Genomic DNA, 19,278 nt, shown 5'->3' with positions numbered 1-19,278 from the left:
TTAAACTGTGAGTTTAATTAAATTAATTAAATTTGTAACCAAAATAATTAAAATTAAAATGAGAAAAATTTGACTTGGGAAGGGCGTTATTGCAAATTAACATAAAATGGAAACCGCATATGAAATAACCATTTATAAAGTCTACTTCTTCGCGAAGCGTTCAACTTGGATATTCCACCGTCTTTCCCTCTCCGTCTTCGACTGTACCGTCTTCTTCTTCCTCCTTTCGGCTATGGCTTATGATTACAGAAACAAGCCCGGCTACTACAACGCTCATCCTCCGATGTACGGCCCAGCCGCTTCATCTTCACCATCTCCTTCAATTCATCCTATGTATACACAGTCCATGTACCCGAGGATCGGTCAGCAAGGTCATTCACCGGCGCCTCCGGTGGCTCGAGTCTCCTCCCACCACCATTCTTCTTCTGCTGCTCCTTCTCCATCTTCTCCCTCCTCTTGTAAGTTTTTCGCCTTTGATCTCGCTTATTTATGAGTTTTTGATGAATCGTTTAGGTTTGTGGTTTGCGAGTTTTAGAAATTGTTTTAGGGTTTGCTTGAATTGTTTAATCAAATCCTCCAATCTTGAGGTTTTTTTATTGTGATACGTTTTCTTTTCTTCGTTTTGATTTCGATTTGTTGATTGTACAGCAGGATTGGGCATCCGGGTTACCATTAAACCGGAATATCGAATTACTCCTCCGGTGAGTTTTGATTTTGAGTTTCATCGATTTCTGAATTGAATCGAGATATGATCGACTTTCCGGTTATTAAATCTGGTAATGTAAATGTTTGCTTCGGATTTTAATGGCTCGATCTTTTCTTTTAGCCTCAATTATCGCCACAAGTTGGAGATATTCCTCGGAGCAATTTCCAATTTGATTTTGAGTTTGAGAAAAAGGTTTTGGCTGAAGCAGAGAAAGAAACTCCGAATTGGAATCGGTTTGGGTTGGAACACCCTCCTTCTAGACCTGTAGAGTCGTCATCTTCAATGGTACCTTCTTTTCCTTCTTATGTTCTAATGTTCTTTTTTTCTTCATCAAATAGCTTCATAATATAACTCTAGCTTTCTAACCAGGGGTTAATCAAGGAAAATTTCATTTACCCAAAGCATATTTGTAACTTTTAGTCCGTCTTGGGTTGATTTCTTTCCTTGATATCATGTATCACATATATTATTCCTTGGCAATTTTATTTATTTATCAATTTTGTACTTTGTGTTAATTGTCTCTTGAATAAGAAAGATTATCTAGTCGGTACTAGATACTATTTGATTGCTTTCTTCTTAAAATGGTATTATATGGTGTGTCTTCAGGCCTCAGTTCCCTCTTTTCCGTTTGGAGGTCTATATATTTCCACAAGCTATTATCCGCGTCGTTATGAGTATACATGTTTCCTTGTAGGGTTCTCCAGGAGATCCAGTTGTGAACAAGTATGTTGCATCTGGCTTGAGTCGGGAAGCAGTTTCACTTGCAGTTGCTAATTATGGAGACAATCCAACCAAGGTAACTATGAATGATTGATGGAGTTACGTCCTAGGGGAATGGGATATAATCTTATTGTAATGTAGTATTTGTGGCATTTGATATATCTTGATAAACCACCATGATTGACATAGGGCTAGTAGTCCATAATGGCCAATGTTAATAAGAAAATACTTAAAAGAGAATGGATTCAAGCCATTGTGGCCACCTGTCTAGGATTTGACGACCTACAAGTTTTCTTGTCAAACAAATATTGTAGAGTTAGATAGTCGTGTCTCATAAGAATAGTTAATTTATGTGTAGTCCATTTATACAAAATTGTGAAGGGGTCCTCTTGATTGAGAGGGATATCCTTCGGAGCATAAATAGAGGTGATGCATGGTTGTTGTCAGCTCGTGTTGTAAGGTGTTAGGTTAAGTCCCTCAATGAGCCTAACCCTCTTGTTTATTTGCCACCATTGAGTTTGGAACCTTGAGCCAATTACCAATGGTAAGCCAGGGGAAGGTGAGAATAAAGTCGAGTCATTGTGCCCTTTGTCCCCTAGGGACACATGCTACAATGGTTGGGATATATATGTATATTCTTGATCATGTGTAAAGGGCTTGCAGGATTATCTTTACTTCTCCATGTACTAAAATCAAGTTGCTCGTTTGCTTGCGATGCACAGATGGCGGATCTATCCACTCTTTGATGTTATCTTATAACTTATGCTATTTAATTTAATTTTACCTCACCTTTTATAAGGTTGAATATAAGCAATGTTACCTCACCTTTTATAAGGTTGAATATAAGCAATGTTACCTCACCTTTTAAGAGGTTGAATATAAGCAATGTTACCTCACCTTTTAAGAGGTTAAAATATAGTCTTGTTTTCGTTCTTATTTAGTTCCAAACTCTAATAGAGTCCTGATTTAGTTCCTCTATTCCATCTCGTAAAAGTACTCTTTTGTTTGTTTTTTTGGTTTGGATTTGCTGACTGACTCGAGCATAATTTTGTAGGTTCAAGAATTTGTGAAAGGCTACACACTCCTACGAGAGATGGGATTTCCATCCAACAAAGTGGTCGAGGCATTACTCATGTATGACAACGACACTGATAAGGCTGTAGCTCACTTTCTTGGCGGTACGTCATAAAATAAGAATTCTGGAAATGATTGTGTTGTACTTCAACTATGGCACCTTTGTATATGACAACAGAGGCCACTTGAGATTGTAAATTTGACAAAGAATATAGGCGTTTGTAGTGCTGACTATTTGGTTTTGGTTGATATTTTGGGAGCAATATGATATTATCCACATATGTTATACCAAAGTTATCACCTTTCTAGTAATGATTATGTATGGAATTTTGTTTTTGAACTTGTTTGATAAATATTACCAGATAAACTGTGACAAACTCATACTGAGTTCTTCATGCATGAATTTCCCTTCAAGAGGGGGGAATCTTGAAGCAAAGAAACATGCTTATGACATAAAATAGTTGCTGGAATTCAGTTTAAGCTCTGTACAATACGAAAGGCAGATGCTCAATTGTAGCTTACAAATTGAGCATAATAGTTTCCAGTTCTAATAGTTTAGTTCATGTTCAATGCTGGAATTTAGTTTAGTTCCAAGTTCTAATCTGGCGTTTCCAGATGCTCAATTGTAGCTTACGAATAAGTAAGCACCCATTAATGGCTAAACTGACCTGTTAGTCGATCCAGCTCTTTAATCATGTAAACCCTGTTCTCCACATCCTGCCATAACCCGCAAATCATCCATAATGAAACCCCAAGGGAAGAAGAAACAGTAAAAACATCGAATCAAAGAGAACGAACCTGCTACTCGTAGCGAACATGGAGAGCAAAAGGGTCAAAAGGGTTGGAATTCGATTTATTCGATTTGTTTTTGTACCACTAGTTTTTTGTTTCTGTACCACCAACATCAACGACGTATAAACTGAGAATGAAACAGGTGACGGGATGAGGTAGACAAAAAATGGTTTTAAAAAAGACTTGAATATAATATAACATAACAATTATTGGAACAAAATAACAATTAACGAACAAAATTTTAATTGTTTAATCAATCATTTAATCTCAATAATTTATGCTTATTTAGTTATTTATTTATTTATTATTATTATTTTTATGCATTCAGTAAGTTTGATTTTGAATTTAGGTTCTAACCAAATTTAAAAAGTTTTAAAATTAAATATATTTTTGAATTTTTAAAAATTTAGACATAAGACACAAATTAGATTATAATTTAACCCAACAAAATTAAAATGATATTATTAAATTGTACTTTAAAAAAGAAAAAAAAAAGAATTATATTAAAATAATGGAATCGATCAAAAGAAAAATAATATATTTATAATATCCGTGAAAAAAACGCTAAGGGAGGACCCACAACTGTCGCAAGAATATGAAACTGTACCAATCAGAAGCCGCGAGATTTAGAGGGCCCCACACTAAACGCTCTCAATAAATATTCTTTTTTTCTTTACCAATTCTCTTTCTTCTTCTATTTTCGCTATCCTCTTCCTTACGAGCCCTCACGGCTTAGAGATCCAGAAACCAAAAATCTAACTGTGAGGGATTTTTTTCAATCTTTGCTTCTCAGGTATTCTTGTTTATCCATATATGCAATATATTTTGTTTTGATTTTCCCTGGATTCATCTGATGGCAGTGATCTTTAGCTGTCATTTCTAGGTTTTTTTCTGATGGCGTCTAAGCGGATCTTGAAGGAGCTCAAGGACTTGCAGAAGGATCCTCCCACGTCTTGCAGTGCTGGTATTTTGTTTCTTTTTATGTACTTTTTGTTCTGACCACGATCTTTGCTCTTTTGCGTGTTTGCTGCTGGTTGGAATCGGATTGTTTTAGTTTTGATCTGATTGAGAAGATTCTGCTTGGATTGGTGTTGAAAATGTGTTTGTAATTTCATGATGGTTTGAATTATGATGCTTTCTGATTTTAATTTCTAGTGGTGTTTTTGTGTGCTATGAATGAGATTGAAAACGCATTTCCTTTGAAACGGCATGGATAATCAATAGTTACAGCCTCCAGGAAACTTTTGGTATAGATGTAATTTTTCTGTAGTCTTTTCAAAGACATATTTCCATTCTTAGTCCCCGTGTCTTAACTATGTTCACTAGTGAATGTTAGAATTGGTTGATGCTAGGCTTAAATCGAATGATAGGATGAATTAGGCCACCTAAACTAGGAAACTTCAAATTCCTCCAAATTTCTAAGAAGTTGGCAATTTTGACTTTTCCTCTCTTAGATGACATAATTTCTCCTCAATTTTTTTTGTTAAACTATCTAATTAATCATGTCATATAGTCTTTATCATCAACCAATTCTAACATTCACTAGTAGGAATGGTAACATTCAAAAACTAATTTCAACACAATAGACTAAATTGAAGCTTTTTAAATAATTGGGGTTAAATTGAAAAAACATCCCAACATTAGGGGCTAAAAAATATATAAAGACTTTCATTTATATATGTTCATAAATGTTTAGGGCTTATAATTTTAAACGGAAGTCGCAAGTCTTCCTTTGTTGATACGTTCTGCCACGATCACAGGTCCTGTAGCTGAAGACATGTTTCATTGGCAAGCAACCATAATGGGACCTCCAGATAGTCCCTATGCTGGTGGTGTCTTCCTTGTCACCATTCACTTCCCTCCAGACTACCCATTTAAGCCTCCTAAGGTATTTCCTTCTTTGTTAATTTTGTATCCTTATCACACTCCCATTCTCCTGATTTTGTCCATTATGAGCATTCACGCGCGTATTAGTTTTGAGCAACTCATGCAGACTATAGACCTATTTTACATTCTGATTTTTGTTTGGAACTTCAGGCAATGTTACTGGGATCTCTCAGACATGGCCTATGATCTAAATCATGGAAATAGTTGCTTCTCCTGCTGAACACTTATTAACTTCTATCCATAGTATTGTTGGATGCAAAATGACTACTTTTTGTTCGTTCAACTCATATAAATAATAAATTTTCAGGTAGCGTTCAGAACAAAGGTATTCCATCCAAATATAAACAGCAATGGAAGCATTTGCCTGGACATATTGAAAGAACAGTGGAGCCCTGCCCTAACCATTTCTAAGGTTCCATCCCCTGAAATTTCATTGAAGATCATAGTAAATTATCATATAACACATCTCACACACTGCATCGTTTCCCTTTCTCCATAATAATAATAATGATAAAAATATTGCCTGCATCCACAACAGTCATTTTAAGATATTTAAATCAGATATGCAATTGTGTCCTGTTGCATCTCTCAGGCTCAGTTGAAAGTTGGTAACTGTATTGAATGGCACACTAAAATATTTATTTTAAGCATGTTCTTTTGTTGAAGTTCATGTGCTTTCTATCCACTGCATTAGATTTCTCACTTTCATGGTGGACTTCGACATAATAGGTCCCTGCTCAGATTTAGGGAAAACCTGATCTAGTTCTAATTAATAGGGGTTTGTTGCACTGCATTGTTCTATAATTTTGATTGATGAATCATGGGCTGTAAGTTTCTATTGAACGGATGGATAATTGATTTGTTAAGGTGTTGCTCTCAATCTGTTCTTTGTTAACGGATCCTAACCCCGATGATCCGTTGGTGCCGGAGATTGCTCACATGTACAAGACAGACAGGAACAAGTATGAAACCACTGCAAGGAGCTGGACCCAGAAGTATGCCATGGGGTAGGTAAGATAGTATCCCAATCCCCCATACCCCTTGTAAGTTGGGAGGAATCTATTGTCATTTTATATGCCTGGCAAATTTGTATGCAATTGTAATTCTGTTTCAATCCCTCTGAAAAAGAAATGCACCAAATATTTGGTGCAACAATAGCTTTGTGAAAGAAGAAGGTAAAAGCATGTTTTTCCCTTGTTATGCATGGATAATGTGAGCTCTGTTTAGGGTTTTGGATGAATGTAATCGTGCTCCTTGAACATCTCTCCCTTGTTTTCTGATCTGTTCTATTAGGGATTGGAACCCCAATATATGTCTCTTTGAAATATATTCCAACTTTTGAGTACCACATAGGTCTCTTTGAAAACTCCAAAACTTAGAAGAAACTAGGATGAGAACACTTCTGTGCATTGTGGGTTCCAAGGAATATTCATCAGAGTATTTAATGAGAGACTTGAATGTATTTGGATAAAGGCTAATATATTTTATTTATCTTTTTGAAGTTGACAAATCTATTGTTTTTTTTTTTTTTTTTTTTCACGAGCTTTAATCATACCAAGTGTTTCCATAAATATAAACCTGTAATTTATGAATTATTTTAGTATTTTAAAATAGGGCTCAATTTAAAAAAATATGGCCGAATTTGTTATCTTGATTTCTAAAACTCAAAATTAATTTGAAAAGTATGGAATAAATTTATAGTTTTAATTAAAAAAAAAAAAAAAAGTAGATAAACACTCCTTTTTTATAAGTTCGAATATTTCTTAAAAACTCAGCCATGAAAAAGTAAATTTATGAAGGAAACAAAAATGGAAAAAGAAAGGAGGAGGGAAAAAAAAAAAAAAGAGAGAAAGAGGACATAAATAATAGAGGTGTGTTGGGTGTCGCGTAGATATCTCGGTGTGTAGCAGAAACGGCGTCGTTTTGTACATTGCTTTCTATTTAATATTTGTACATATGCAGCTAAATTTTATATTTTTTTCTCTCCTTTCTTTCCCTCCTATTTTCATATCTAGTCGCCCTAAATATTAAATATATGTAGGTCGAGTAGATATTTGAAAAAGTCCATCAGTAGTAAGTTTTTGTGTGAACTTACATGAATACAGATGAGTAGTAAGTTGTTGTGTGAACTTACATGAATACAGTCATTCAAGTGGTATTTATTTGTGAACTTACATGAATACAGTCATTCAAGTGGTATTTATCAACCAGTTATTCAAATCACGAGTTTACAAACAAATTTTATTTCAAAACTTTCTCTTGAATTGATTCTGACAAGTTATTTATGGCAAATGTTTGATCTAAACCTCATGTTTGAATTGGTACTTCATGTTAAATGTTAATTGTTATATGTTATAGATAGTTTTTGTAAAATGCTTTTCAAAGTGAATATGAGAAACATTTGAATATTTTTATAATATCTCTATCTTTTAGTTTTCCTTTTCCCTTTATTCCTTTTTTTAAATCTCTAGAATGCAAATTCAGAGATTCCGCCATTAACCCTCAGCTCTGAAACTACCATGGAAGTTCAAACCATTCTTTGCCCAAAACCCACCTCGGAACCACCGGAAAACACCGCCGGTTCAAGAATCGTAAGGATCTCGATGATCGATCCGGAGGCCACCGACTCCTCATCCAGCGACGAAGAAGCTGCGAGTCTCACACGCCGCCGTGTGAAGCGTTACATTCGCGAGATCACCATCGGGACGCCGCCGATTGGCGGCGGTGGCCGAAAGATGATAACGAAGAAGAAGAAGAATAAAAAGACGGCGATGGGTAATGTGAAGAAGTTCCGCGGCGTCCGGCGGCGTCCGTGGGGGAAATGGGCGGCGGAGATACGGGACCCCGGTCGCCGTGTACGAATGTGGTTGGGGACGTACGACACGGCGGAGGAGGCCGCCATGGTGTACAACAGAGCCGCCGAGAAGCTCCGGGGATCCGCCGCTTCAACAAATTTCCTCACTCCTCTGCCGCTAACAGAGCCTGCCATAAAGCCATCGTCTCCGACGAACCTTTCATCTCCGACGTCAGTCCTCCAATACAGAACCCACTCCACCGATTTCTCACCGCCATTCCAGACCGCCGCAACTGGTGGCGCTGCCGAAGAATTCCCGGCGGTTGATTTCCCCTTCTTCGACGATATATCCAAATCGATTGTTTTTGAACCTCCTCTGCTTCTCGAGTACGAAACATCTCTAATACAGGAAATTCCATGGTTCGGCTGTGACTCCAGCGGCGGTGGAGACGACGGTGACCCTGTTCCAGCAGTAAGAGGAGAAGATCATGATTATTTTGAAGAAATTTTGATGGGTTCGGATCCTTTGGTGGTTCTGTAGAGGAATTGGCAGAGTGACAGCGCATAGTCGTCGGCAAATGTGCCGCCGCCTGCCTATTTTCTGGCAGATTTTCCGGCCGCCGCAACGGAATCTCTCTTGGATCGGTTTTTGTTTGTTTTGTTGTTATTTCATTTTTTTAATAATACTTTTTTTCTTTTTTCGTTTTTTTTGTTACTTTTATATTTTATTTTCGTAGGAAATATTATTTTATGATTATATATTTATAAAATAGATTATATATATTATTAGAAATTGTCTACCCTAAACTCTGTATTTTGCTCAACAAATTTAATTAATTTTTTAAAAAAATTTAAAATTATTATTAAAAAATTAAAAAGTTTAAAAGTATTTTTTTGAGACATAAATTTAACTTTAAATCTTTAGAGTATTTTGATTAATTTAACTTAAAATTAAGTATTTGTTTGTTGATCATAATTCCATTTTTTTTTGTCAATAAAAAAAAAAAAAATATATATATATATATAATTATTGACTTATAAAATAGATTATACTAAGTATTTAAAAACAAATATAACAAAATAAATAAAAAATTTGGATACATAATTTTAAAATTTAACATTTCAAATATAATTTTACAATTTTAATTTAATTCTTCATAGGATAATAAACAATAAATAATTACTAAATACTTTAGGTTTCAATTAAAAAAAATAAAAAACAAAAAACGAAACGAGTCTCCTAATTAATAGAAATTACCAATTTAGCCTCTTAATTTTTCTAAGGAATTCTCAACAAAATTTCTAAGAAATATATCTTAATTTCAAAGGAAATTCCCATAAAATTCATGAGAAATTTGTATAGCCATTGACTTTGTATTGTAAATTAATAAATTCCATGCCCGTCGTAAACGTTCTTACAAAATAAAATAAGTTCTAGAAGATTTTAAAATTAAATTCATTTTAACTAATTAAACTAAAATTAAAATAATATATTCTAAAAAATGTTTTGAAATAATCAAATAGTTGAAGAGGAGGGTAAGATGGTAACTTTATTTTTCCCTTAATATTTCGCAACCTAAATTAAATAGAATTAATCAGAATTACGCAGAAATAAAGATAATAAACATAATAAATTAAAGTAGAATATTTAAAAATGAAAGAAAATAAAATAAATCTGTGGAAAGGGAATTTAGGGCGAATAATTAGGTATTTACTAAGAAATTTAGGAGGTCAATATGAAAGGTTAGAAGAGTGGCCCTAAGCCGCGGGGAGCAATAGAGCCAAAGTTCTTGGACCTTCTTCTCGTCTCTTCTTCCGCTTTCTTCTGGTGAGACTTCCTTCTTCCTTCTTCCTGTTCTCCCAGCAATTTGCAGAGCTCGTTTGTTTTTGCTTTTCCATTCTCCAACTGCATATTTCAATCGCCATTCCAACATTCAGGTTTCGGTTCTTGTTGATGTTTCATTTGAGAAGCGAGTGTTTGGATTGTGCAGGATGAACTCGTTGGCGGAGAGGATGGTGAAATCGGAGCGAGGGCATGGTTCTTGGATTGGCTCGGCGGCGGAAGCTCAGAGAGTTGGGAGTTGTGAGCGTGATTCTGCGATGTTGGTTGTTGAGACTGATGGTGTGAGGCTTTCTGCTTCTCCGTCTCGGTGTTCGAATGATAATTCTCCTTCTGAGAAATTGGGGGTTGTAGAACGCGCTGCCTCTGCTGCTGGTGCTGCCTTTCTTTCGGCGATTATTGTAAATCCTCTTGATGTTGTCAAGGTAATGTTGAATGAGAGTTCTCTCTGTTTTTGAGGTTTTAAATACTTGAATCGTGAGGGAGTGATTGCAAAACTACGGCGGGGGTAAAATCATATGGTTGGTTAGTTAAGTGCCTTTGGGGACAAGTTACGAGCCTGCTCTTTGTTTTTTTGTTTGTTTGTTTATTTGTTTGTTTGTTTGTTTTTTAATGTTTAAATATCATATTGTTATCTGGCTCCCTACACCACGGGCGTGCATGTTTTTGAACATTCCTTGATTTGATGAACTTTGGTGAATAAACGGTTCTTTGTTGAGAGAAATTTATTTAGGTGCGTAGGATGGAAGGTGGTTTAAGAAATATATCCTTCCTACTGGGCTGTTTAAGATGATCTGATGATTCCTCAACTCCTTCAGTTTATTCAAATGATTGAACTTTGGAGAAATAAGGAAAGGGATTATTGTTAATTTTAGGTTAAGTAACAAGTTTAGTCTTGGACGTAGCAATTATATTACTTTCGATTTTGAATTTATCAAGTCCCTATTTAAATATTGACATGGTATGTGTTTTGGGCTAACGAGCGATGATTGGAAAGAAGATGTATCAGCAAGGGAATGGTTAACCTAGATAAAGGGTGAGCAAGCCAAAAAAAAGTATCGTGCCTGTCCATCTTTTTGAATTTTTGGCATGGCCTGCTTACATTTTATCTTGCTACTTTGTCACATGTAGAATTATCACCTATTAGTTCAATCAAGGTGTGAAGTCAATATTTAAGCATCGATGTTAATGTCAGGTACTTATTAGAGTCAAAATAGTCAAGGAAACAAGTAATTCTTTTTTTTTTTTTTTTTTTTTTTTTTTTGTAAAAAAGAAAAAAAAAGAAAAAAAAAAAAACAATTCAAGGCTAAATTAGTAGTTTAACCTGAAATTTATAGTTACAGATGACTCCTTGAAAAGTAGAAGCAGTTTGAGATGTTCTTAAATTTTCTATTTACTATTTGACCTTGAATCAGTGTATACATCGGGCCGCTCTCGCTTCTCCCTTGTGTTCTGCAACCTTGATTATATATTATTGGCCTCCCCAGCGTGCTCTGCAGTCTAATCATTTCTATGTTTTTTGAATTATTAGACAAGGTTGCAAGCTCAAGCTGCCGGAGTTCCTTATTCGCATCCACTTAGTGATTGGACCAGTCGCATGGCATTTTTTGGACCAAATACGGTTTGTTCAATTACCTAGAAGTCTGATTCATTTTTGTTCCTATCTTGGATATAGCTTCTTTAGAATCTAATCGTGTTTCTGATTTTTATTTTGTATTTTCTATGTGATATATGATGTTACAGTGTATCGATATTTGATGTCTGGCTAATTATGTTAGTTTTCAGGGCGTTCATTCCCTTTCTATGATTTGTTAATTTTATTTTTTTTTAAATGCAAATATTTTCCACGTGTATATTGTCTATCGTTAACATGATGTAATGTAGCATTTTTCTTTTTTGGCTCTTTCTAAAATCCCCGGACTAATCTGATCAAAGAGAACATGTATAATTAGATTGAATTGAATTCAAATAGTTACTTGATTTAAAGATTAAAACTTCGTTGACATTGTGTTTATTCTTCTGGGCCAGGAATGAATACCTTACTTGATTTGTCTCGGAGATGATTGAGTTTCACTTCAAAAGCCATTAGTCATAAATCACGTCATAGAACCTAAACCCATGAAGCGTTTGGCCCTCTATTTCTAGTTGTGAAGTTTATAATCTGGATTGATTAGTAGAAGTACTTTAGGCATGCCATTTCAATTTTCTGGCTTGCATTCTCTAGTGCCTTTAGGGAATGACAATGTTCTGCGAGAGGTATGAGAGTTTATGGAGCAAGGATCTGTCATCATATTATCAAATCTTACTCTTAATGTTTTGCTTCATTTTGGAATTTGTATTTTTTAATATTTTTATGCTTCTACTGTCTTTTTGTTGGACTTGATATCTCTCTGTAGGCTTGAATTAATCTTTGATTGCTATATGCTGTGCCAGATGTTTGCAGATTTAAGGTGTTCGCCTTCATGTGCGCGTGCGGGGATTCATGGTACAGTAGCAATATGTCCTCCTGATTGTTTTCAGTACAAAGGGACGTTGGATGTCTTCTACAAAATCATTCGACAGGTTGGTCAATTTTCTCTAGTTAATCTTAACTGATGGATAAACTTGTGACTTATTTCTTTGTTTTTGCTTGAAAACTACTGCTTCTGGTATTGAATGATGTAACACAATTGGCTTGTAAAATAGATGTGTCTGCTAGTTAAAGTATGTTATGAACTATCTATTTGTTTTAGTAGTATTCATTACACGTTAAAATTCACAGGAAGGATTTGCAAGGTTATGGAGAGGCACAAATGCTGGCCTAGCTCTTGCTGTTCCCACGGTATGACATCATATTAATCCAAGGCCACCCCTCTCATTGTCTAAAAGTTTTATGAGTAATGATTAATGTCTTTTTTATTTAAAAGAACAGGTGGGAATCTATCTACCTTGCTATGACATATTCCGAAACTGGTTAGAGGAGATCACTTCACAGAATCATCCTAGTGCTACTCCGTATGTTCCTTTAGTTGCTGGTGCATTGGCACGGTCTTTGGCTTGTGCAACTTGTTATCCAATTGAGCTTGCTAGAACTCGAATGCAGGTAATATGAGCTCCTGGAAGCATAGCTGAATCATCCTTAAGATGTTGCCTTATCATTTGGGCCTCATTTAACAGTTTTTTTTTTTTTTTTTTTTTTTTTTTGAAATTAAGCTGGTTTATATTTTGAAGTATTTTCAAAATCATAGTCAAAATTTTAGAACGTAAAAGAATAATTTTAAAGAACACTTTTGACTACAATTTCTTTTTATTAATAGGAAGTTGCTCATGTCGTGGCATGCATTTAAATGAATGATATGGTTTTTTCTTAATGTATAGGCATTTAAGGAGATGCGAGTTGGCAAGAAGCCGCCTGGAGTCTGGCAGACTTTACTAGGTGTTGTCTCCAATGTTAAGAGCACAACTAATGGTGAAACTGCCTGTAAGTTAATTTCTAATCAATACTAATTTCTTTAAGAACATTCTTTACGCCTGGTCAAATTCCGGTTCAATTTCTTACCTTGGTTAGTTCAACTTTAGCAGCAAAAAGTTATCGTGCCCTATGGACTGGAATGGGGGCGCAACTTGCACGTGATGTTCCATTCTCAGCAATTTGTTGGTCAACCCTTGAACCAGTGAGAGTTTAGCTGTTAAGCTGTAGAGAGGTTTTATTAATCTTTAACCTACGGTACTCTATGTTTAACTGGGCTTCTTTCATATTTTTATAGGTCAGAAGGAAACTCCTTGGGTTGGTAGGTGATGAAGCTAATGCAGCCACTGTGCTTGGGGCCAACTTTTCTGCTGGTTTTGTAGCTGGAAGTCTTTCTGCTGCCGCTACATGTCCCCTGGATGTTGCAAAAACCCGACGACAGATAGAGGTTTTTTTTTTCTTTCTAAATATATTGCCTGTTGCCTGTAAGAGTTAAGAACTTGCGGGATTGTTAGAAAGTTAACCTATGTTATCTGCTACACTACCCACACAATTCTAACTATAGATAATTAGATCTGTTGTCCACATTTGAAGATGTAACAGATATATCCAAGGTTTTAGACACTGGTTCTGATTATTTTTCATTACACTTTCAGAAGGATCCGGTGAGGGCACTGAGAATGACAACAAGGCAGACTCTTATGGAGGTTTGGAGGTATCTCACTATTTCGGACTTTTAAATTGTTGTAGGTTTCCATAGAGATGCTTTATCCTTAATTAGTTTCACTAGGAAGATAATACACCATCAAGCACGAAAAGTTTGGAAGTGCTCCATTATTATTTCGTCTATAATGAGCTATCCCATTGATTGTGCCTTGTGGTAACAAAGATATGATCTAAAGCAGCTTTAGTTTTTTAGTTCGATTTTCTTCTGTATATGACTAAAATTAAATTCAACTTGAACCAGGGATGGTGGGTTGAAAGGACTATTTGCAGGAGTTGGACCTCGTGTTGGCCGTGCAGGCCCATCGGTTGGGATTGTGGTATCATTTTACGAAGTAGTGAAATATGTTCTTCATCATCAATATCCAACTTCAGCGTCATGACAGGGTAAGAGCTGCTTCTTACCTTCTTCCGGTGTAAGCTGTGCATAGGAGGAACTCGTCGACCAGGGAGCTTTTTTCTTTTAGTCTTACTATGGACGCATGGCGTGCGGACCAAATGCAATGGGTATAATATCTCAGTTTTGTAGATTTTCTCTAGGCTAATAATAACCTACCCCCCCCCCCCCCCCCCCCCCCCCCCAAAAAAAAAAAAAAAAAATGACAAGAAAACTATAGAAGGGGTGGGCAAATTTTGGAGGCGTAAACTAATTTCAGGTTGCTCTGATGTAGCTGAAATATTTTGTGACATTTTTTCCATTTATTCCTAAAAGTAATGTTATTTTTTCTCTTTCTCTGTTCCCTTTGTTGATCACTCCTGTTGGGAAAATCTTCTCTTTCCTGTTTTTGGTCATTCCAATCCTTTGGTACACCTTTATCTGTGTTCTAAACATCCATAGATCATAGTAAGTTCTCGCTTCTATTGCCTTCGTTGTTTCTACTGAGAAATTCCGTGGATTCAAGTAAATATCCTTCATATTTTTATCTATGTGCTTAAAATATATCCATAGGTCTTAGTAAATTCTCACTTCTCTCGCCTTTATTGAACTTTTTGTACAGAGATATTCCATAGATTAAAATAAAATATTCATCTTCATAAAGTAGGGTTGTTTCAGAAGTGTCTGCTGTCGCCATCTTTTGTGCATCTCAAAAGCTAATGATTGGAGATATGAATGCTTTATGGTTTGAGAAGCACTCTGTACCTTAAAGGAACTGGCTGACCAAATCATCAAGCAATCTTCTTCATGCTAACTGAATTAAGTCTCATTCATTTGTGCCCATGGAATCAACTGTTCATATAATTCTTCTTTTCAAACAGCGAGTCAGTGACATACGGATTATTTTGTCTTGATCTTTAGGTAATCCTTATTACTTTTCTCCTTATCAGTTTGTGTGACAAGTAGAACAGTGAACCGAGGAGTCTTTGCTTGAGTTTTTGATTTAGAATCATAAATTTAATGTTTTATTTGATTGATAAAAATTTGCTCAGGTCCATACCATTTGCTCTTAAAAAGGGTACTTGCAGTACACACTAAAGCTATTAGAAGCTGCTTATCAGCAGGGAAACCATAAAAAAAGGGAGAGAACCCATCAGAAGCCTTTGATGACTAAATGACTGAGCCTCACTGCCTGTATGTCTCTCTCTCTCTCTCTCTCTCTCTCTCTCTCTCTCTCTCTCCAAACCCTTCAGTCCTCTGTCTTTTTTCACCCTCTTCTTCTCACTGCAAACCCTTCAAGGTGAGTCATTATCCAATACCTCTCTATTTCTTCTGGTTTACGCCCTGGAATTCTGCCTGCTATCAGATCCCACCTGAAATGGAGGAAAGCCATTTTCTTAGAAACTTTGATACTACAGGTAACTGGAAAGCAGTCAAGGAGAAAAAGAGTAGAATCCATCTCCATTATTCTTAGAAATGTGGGAGAATTCTTTAAATCTGGGTTTTTCTTTGAACACAGCTTACCTATCTCCAATCAGCTTATGCATTCTATGGATGAGATCTTCCTCCTGTGCTGTCATCGTTATAAACTGCCACCTAGTGCTGCTGACTTCTGTTAGATAACAGGCCACAAATTTCAAAAAAGGTGAGAAAATCATGAAGAAGAGACCAACTTCATGATGAGTAATTGGAGATAGAAAAAATAGAACATCAAGTAGATGAAAGGAACCTTCAGACTCTAGTGGAGTTGTTTTAGCTTGTTGCTGGCTACGATGGTTGTCCATGTTCCCCCCAAAGATTAGAGGCAGCACAAAAACAGGAAGATAGAGAACTGGGAATGAAAAGAATTTTAGGAAAAACTATGATAGAGAGATCTGAAACTTTCACAGGGAAATTTAAGTTCATGTGAATGCTGCCTATATTTTCTTCTGCCCACCAAACTTTAGGGAGTAAGTTTGTTGGTTTGACTTGTTGGGTTGGTAGACTTGTAGTTGACAACTTACAGAAGGGATTAAAATATTGAAATCTTAGAGAGAGAAAGAGAAAGAGAGGGGAAGGCCAAGGTCATGTAGTGTAGTTTCATTCTTTTGGGATTAAGAGGACACCAACTAAACTTGAAATGGGTACCTAAAACTCTTTGATATGTCACTGTGATTGTTTTAGGCAGAGCAGAGCGTTGTAATCTTCACCCAAAATACAACATTCAACTGGTAGTTGGGGACCTGGGGAAGTGGTCTAGTGTGTCTGTGTTCAATTCAGCTAACCTTCTTCCCCAACTGGACACACAAATTCAGATACAGAGAGAGGGGAGATATGACACATCTTATCCTGAAGTTCTGCTCAGTATTCCAATTGCAGCAGCCTCCCTCAGGAAGGACATGCAAATGAATACAAAATTATTTTGTCTGTTCAGAAATGTGTATATTCATCCCTTTCTTTGTATTTTGTCTGTTCAGAAATGTGTATATTCATCCCTTTCTTCCCATGCTTCCTAAGCTTTCTTCTCACCCACACACCATGAGAGGGATGGGTAATAATAGGAAGAGGATTATGCAGTGAGCGAGGCAAGGCAGAGGCAGGCAGAATAATGTCAAAATCATCAATGGCACTGCACAAGCTTCAAATCAACAAGAAGACAAGTTTTGTAGGCCTTTTCACCCATCTTCTCTCTCTACTTGCACTTGCAGGCTTAGCTTTAACTATTTACATCCATTTTACTACACATTATCTCCATGATTATCTCTCCATTTCCTTTTTTAAGCTTTTGTTGGTTTTTGGATGCATTCATATCATTATGCAATAACACCATTGGATAAGGCTCCATTATATGCTCCACTAATCTTTCTAAGATTATGGAAATTGTTCATTTGTTTCCACTCATTGAGATAATGAGATAATAAGTTAAAAGGTTACACTATTTATGAATAGTTGATCTTGTATGTTGTTTGTGTTATGGAGTATTCATCTTTATGTTAGTACAGATAATAAGTTAAAAGATTATGCTATTGATGAATAGTTGGCCTGCACGTTGCTAGTACTCATGTTATCACATCACTATGAGTAATACGACGGTATCCCTAAAGTTAAAGGTTTTTAGATCTATTGATGGTTTGACGTTTAATTCTTTTTTGTTCTTGTTAGGTTTGATGAATAGTTGACCCAAATGAGTACTCATCTTATCGCACTGTTATGAGTTATACGGTGGTATTCCTAAAGGTTTTTAGATATAACAATGGTAAGTATTTGAGAATTTAGTTCTTTTCGGTTCGTGTTAGGTTTGATGTATAGTTGACTCTGCACGTTACTAATGAATACTCATCTTATCACATAGTTTCGAGTAATATGGTGGTATCCCTAAAGGTCCTTAGATAAACATATGATAAGTATTTGTGCGTTTAATGTTTTTTTTGTTCGTGTTAGGTTTGATGAATAGTTGACCTTGCATGTTACTAACGAGTACTCATCTTATCACATTGCTATAAGTCACACGGTGTTATCCCTAAAGATTTTTAGATACACGGATGGTAAGTATTTCAATGTTTAGTTCTTTTCAGTTCGTATTAGGCTTGTACTTTAGAAAGAGAATCTCGAAGCCGAGATTAACCCTAATCCCTTGCCTTAATGTTATCCTAGTTAACGAGAAGAAATTAAAATTAAAATATAAATGAATAAGTAAATAAAAATTTAAATGCATTCAAGCTAGGTTTCCACGTAGAGGAAATCTTTCAAATCAAAACCATATAAAAGGAGGAAAAATATATATTTATTTAAATGAAAAGAGTGACTACTGACTCATATTTGTTTAAGTAATTAATGTAATGCTGCTTTTATTTAGAATTAATCTATTTCCCATTGTTTTTGAAGACTTTTATAGTGATTATAAAATAATTTAAATAAAATAGCTTTTCAATATTCTTAATTTTTTATTTATTGCTTCTATTTTCTTCTATTTTTCTCTATAAATAATAATAATTATTATTTTATCAAATAATTTAAGTAAAAACAATAAATTTTAATTTAATTCATATAAAATTAAATTTAACCACAATTATAAGGAAAGAATGAAATTAATTAACATAAATTAAGTATAATTTTATTATTACGTTTATTCTCTAAAGTCTAAATTGAAATGGAATTTGTGAAATGTTATTATAATAATTATGATTAAATTTTTTTTTTTTGATAAGAATTAATTTAGTTAATAAATCATGTGGATATATTTGGATAATAAATTTGTTTTATAGGGAAATTGGAATCGTGCAAGAAATAAGTAATTTTTTAAATATGAAATTTGATTAAAAAGGAAATTGGAGTTGTGAAGGAAGAAACAATTGCAATATTATTCAATGTAGACAACAACTTTGCAATTAGGTTTGATGTTCCATTATTGAAATAATTACATTCAAATAATGAGATTAGAAGACCTAATTATGCAACTAATTACAAATATTTACTCCAAATTAGTAGTCAAGGTCGAGATTATATTGAATTTTATTTGATTAATTGAAATTCTTCGTTTCAGTTAAATTAAGATAATTAAATTTTAGAAATTTAGTCTTAGGTTTTATCGTCTTACATTACTCTTAGTTTTCCTCGTTCGTCTTCTTTTCTATCTTTGCTTGCATTTCTAACGTCGCTCGACCCTCTCATTCTCCCGTGCATTTGCCACCATCGTATCCTTTGTGCCTGAACGTTATTCGCCACCATTCTTCTTCATTGGTGTTGCAGATCGGATTTCACCGTTGATCATCCAAACGCTTGTTATCGATCATCAAATGAATGAGCTAGTAGTCCCTTTCGCTCTCTTCCCTCTCTTTTTTATGACTAGCTAGCATTGAGCGTATAAGAGAAATGTTAGGGCAAGGTCGTATAGGGTGTTTGACGAGAATGATCATTAGCTATGTCATGGAGTTTACGT

At 35.2% G+C, this 19,278-nt stretch overlaps 5 protein-coding genes across 7 annotated transcripts; 4 read left to right on the top strand and 1 right to left on the bottom strand.

Moving 5' to 3' along the window:
* Window positions 1-145: 145 nt before the first annotated feature.
* LOC111796216 (Ubiquitin-associated/translation elongation factor EF1B protein) lies at window positions 146-2,812 on the top strand. The gene is made up of 5 exons (XM_023678970.2): window positions 146-458; window positions 649-701; window positions 827-991; window positions 1,401-1,502; window positions 2,481-2,812. Exons 1-5 carry the CDS (start codon window positions 233-235, stop codon window positions 2,613-2,615), a joined length of 681 nt encoding a protein of 226 aa, XP_023534738.1. The 5' UTR covers window positions 146-232; the 3' UTR covers window positions 2,616-2,812.
* Window positions 2,813-3,926: 1,114 nt separating this feature from the next.
* LOC111796218 (ubiquitin-conjugating enzyme E2 10) lies at window positions 3,927-6,440 on the top strand. Its single transcript, XM_023678973.2, has 5 exons — window positions 3,927-4,085; window positions 4,163-4,256; window positions 5,053-5,180; window positions 5,487-5,591; window positions 6,047-6,440. Exons 2-5 carry the CDS (start codon window positions 4,187-4,189, stop codon window positions 6,188-6,190), a joined length of 447 nt encoding a protein of 148 aa, XP_023534741.1. The 5' UTR covers window positions 3,927-4,085; window positions 4,163-4,186; the 3' UTR covers window positions 6,191-6,440.
* A 1,093-nt stretch (window positions 6,441-7,533) lies between these two features.
* LOC111786144 (ethylene-responsive transcription factor CRF2-like) lies at window positions 7,534-8,728 on the top strand. The gene has a single exon (XM_023666485.2). The coding sequence runs from the start codon at window positions 7,699-7,701 to the stop codon at window positions 8,512-8,514; it is 816 nt and encodes a 271-aa protein (XP_023522253.2). The 5' UTR covers window positions 7,534-7,698; the 3' UTR covers window positions 8,515-8,728.
* Window positions 8,729-9,664: 936 nt separating this feature from the next.
* On the top strand, window positions 9,665-14,713 carry LOC111795020 (mitochondrial carrier protein MTM1-like). Of its 3 annotated transcripts, none has more exons than XM_087123863.1 (11): window positions 9,665-9,801; window positions 9,965-10,238; window positions 11,345-11,434; window positions 12,247-12,375; window positions 12,575-12,634; window positions 12,725-12,895; window positions 13,171-13,273; window positions 13,375-13,466; window positions 13,560-13,709; window positions 13,918-13,976; window positions 14,229-14,713. In XM_087123863.1, the coding sequence occupies exons 2-11, from the start codon at window positions 9,966-9,968 to the stop codon at window positions 14,365-14,367; spliced, it is 1,266 nt and encodes a 421-aa protein (XP_086979989.1). In that variant the 5' UTR covers window positions 9,665-9,801; window position 9,965; the 3' UTR covers window positions 14,368-14,713. The 3 variants fall into 3 exon arrangements, with proteins under 3 accessions (XP_086979989.1, XP_086979987.1, XP_086979988.1); XM_087123861.1 differs by having other exon boundaries at window positions 13,372-13,466; XM_087123862.1 differs by having other exon boundaries at window positions 9,705-9,801; window positions 9,912-10,238; window positions 13,372-13,466.
* Window positions 14,714-15,345: 632 nt separating this feature from the next.
* On the bottom strand, window positions 15,346-16,781 carry LOC111796220 (transcription factor TRY-like). The gene is made up of 3 exons (XM_023678976.2): window positions 16,090-16,781; window positions 15,885-15,972; window positions 15,346-15,733 (listed from the first exon to the last, which is right to left on the bottom strand). The coding sequence occupies exons 1-3, from the start codon at window positions 16,142-16,144 to the stop codon at window positions 15,628-15,630; spliced, it is 249 nt and encodes an 82-aa protein (XP_023534744.1). The 5' UTR covers window positions 16,145-16,781; the 3' UTR covers window positions 15,346-15,627.
* Between the last annotated feature and the right edge of the window lie 2,497 nt (window positions 16,782-19,278).

Source organism: Cucurbita pepo, chromosome 5 (genome assembly GCF_057944985.1).
Source record: "Cucurbita pepo subsp. pepo isolate OVF chromosome 5, ASM5794498v1, whole genome shotgun sequence".
NCBI lineage: Eukaryota > Viridiplantae > Streptophyta > Magnoliopsida > Cucurbitales > Cucurbitaceae > Cucurbita > Cucurbita pepo.
The sequence above is the reverse complement of the archived record's forward strand: the minus strand, read 5'-3'. Positions and strand labels throughout refer to the sequence as shown.

Coding starts and splice junctions, on each gene's coding strand:
- LOC111796216 (XM_023678970.2), top strand. CDS start 233: ATGGCTTATGATTACAGAAACAAGCCCGGCTACTACAACGCTCATCCT. Junction 702..826: donor AATATCGAATTACTCCTCCG/GTGAGTTTTGAT, acceptor CTTTTCTTTTAG/CCTCAATTATCGCCACAAGT. Junction 1,503..2,480: donor ATGGAGACAATCCAACCAAG/GTAACTATGAAT, acceptor ATAATTTTGTAG/GTTCAAGAATTTGTGAAAGG.
- LOC111796218 (XM_023678973.2), top strand. CDS start 4,187: ATGGCGTCTAAGCGGATCTTGAAGGAGCTCAAGGACTTGCAGAAGGAT. Junction 4,257..5,052: donor TCCCACGTCTTGCAGTGCTG/GTATTTTGTTTC, acceptor CCACGATCACAG/GTCCTGTAGCTGAAGACATG. Junction 5,592..6,046: donor CTGCCCTAACCATTTCTAAG/GTTCCATCCCCT, acceptor TGATTTGTTAAG/GTGTTGCTCTCAATCTGTTC.
- LOC111786144 (XM_023666485.2), top strand. CDS start 7,699: ATGGAAGTTCAAACCATTCTTTGCCCAAAACCCACCTCGGAACCACCG.
- LOC111795020 (XM_087123861.1), top strand. CDS start 9,966: ATGAACTCGTTGGCGGAGAGGATGGTGAAATCGGAGCGAGGGCATGGT. Junction 10,239..11,344: donor ATCCTCTTGATGTTGTCAAG/GTAATGTTGAAT, acceptor TTGAATTATTAG/ACAAGGTTGCAAGCTCAAGC. Junction 11,435..12,246: donor CATTTTTTGGACCAAATACG/GTTTGTTCAATT, acceptor ATGCTGTGCCAG/ATGTTTGCAGATTTAAGGTG.
- LOC111796220 (XM_023678976.2), bottom strand. CDS start 16,144: ATGGACAACCATCGTAGCCAGCAACAAGCTAAAACAACTCCACTAGAG. Junction 15,973..16,089: donor AACTCCACTAGAGTCTGAAG/GTTCCTTTCATC, acceptor GTTATCTAACAG/AAGTCAGCAGCACTAGGTGG. Junction 15,734..15,884: donor CATAAGCTGATTGGAGATAG/GTAAGCTGTGTT, acceptor CCTCCATTTCAG/GTGGGATCTGATAGCAGGCA.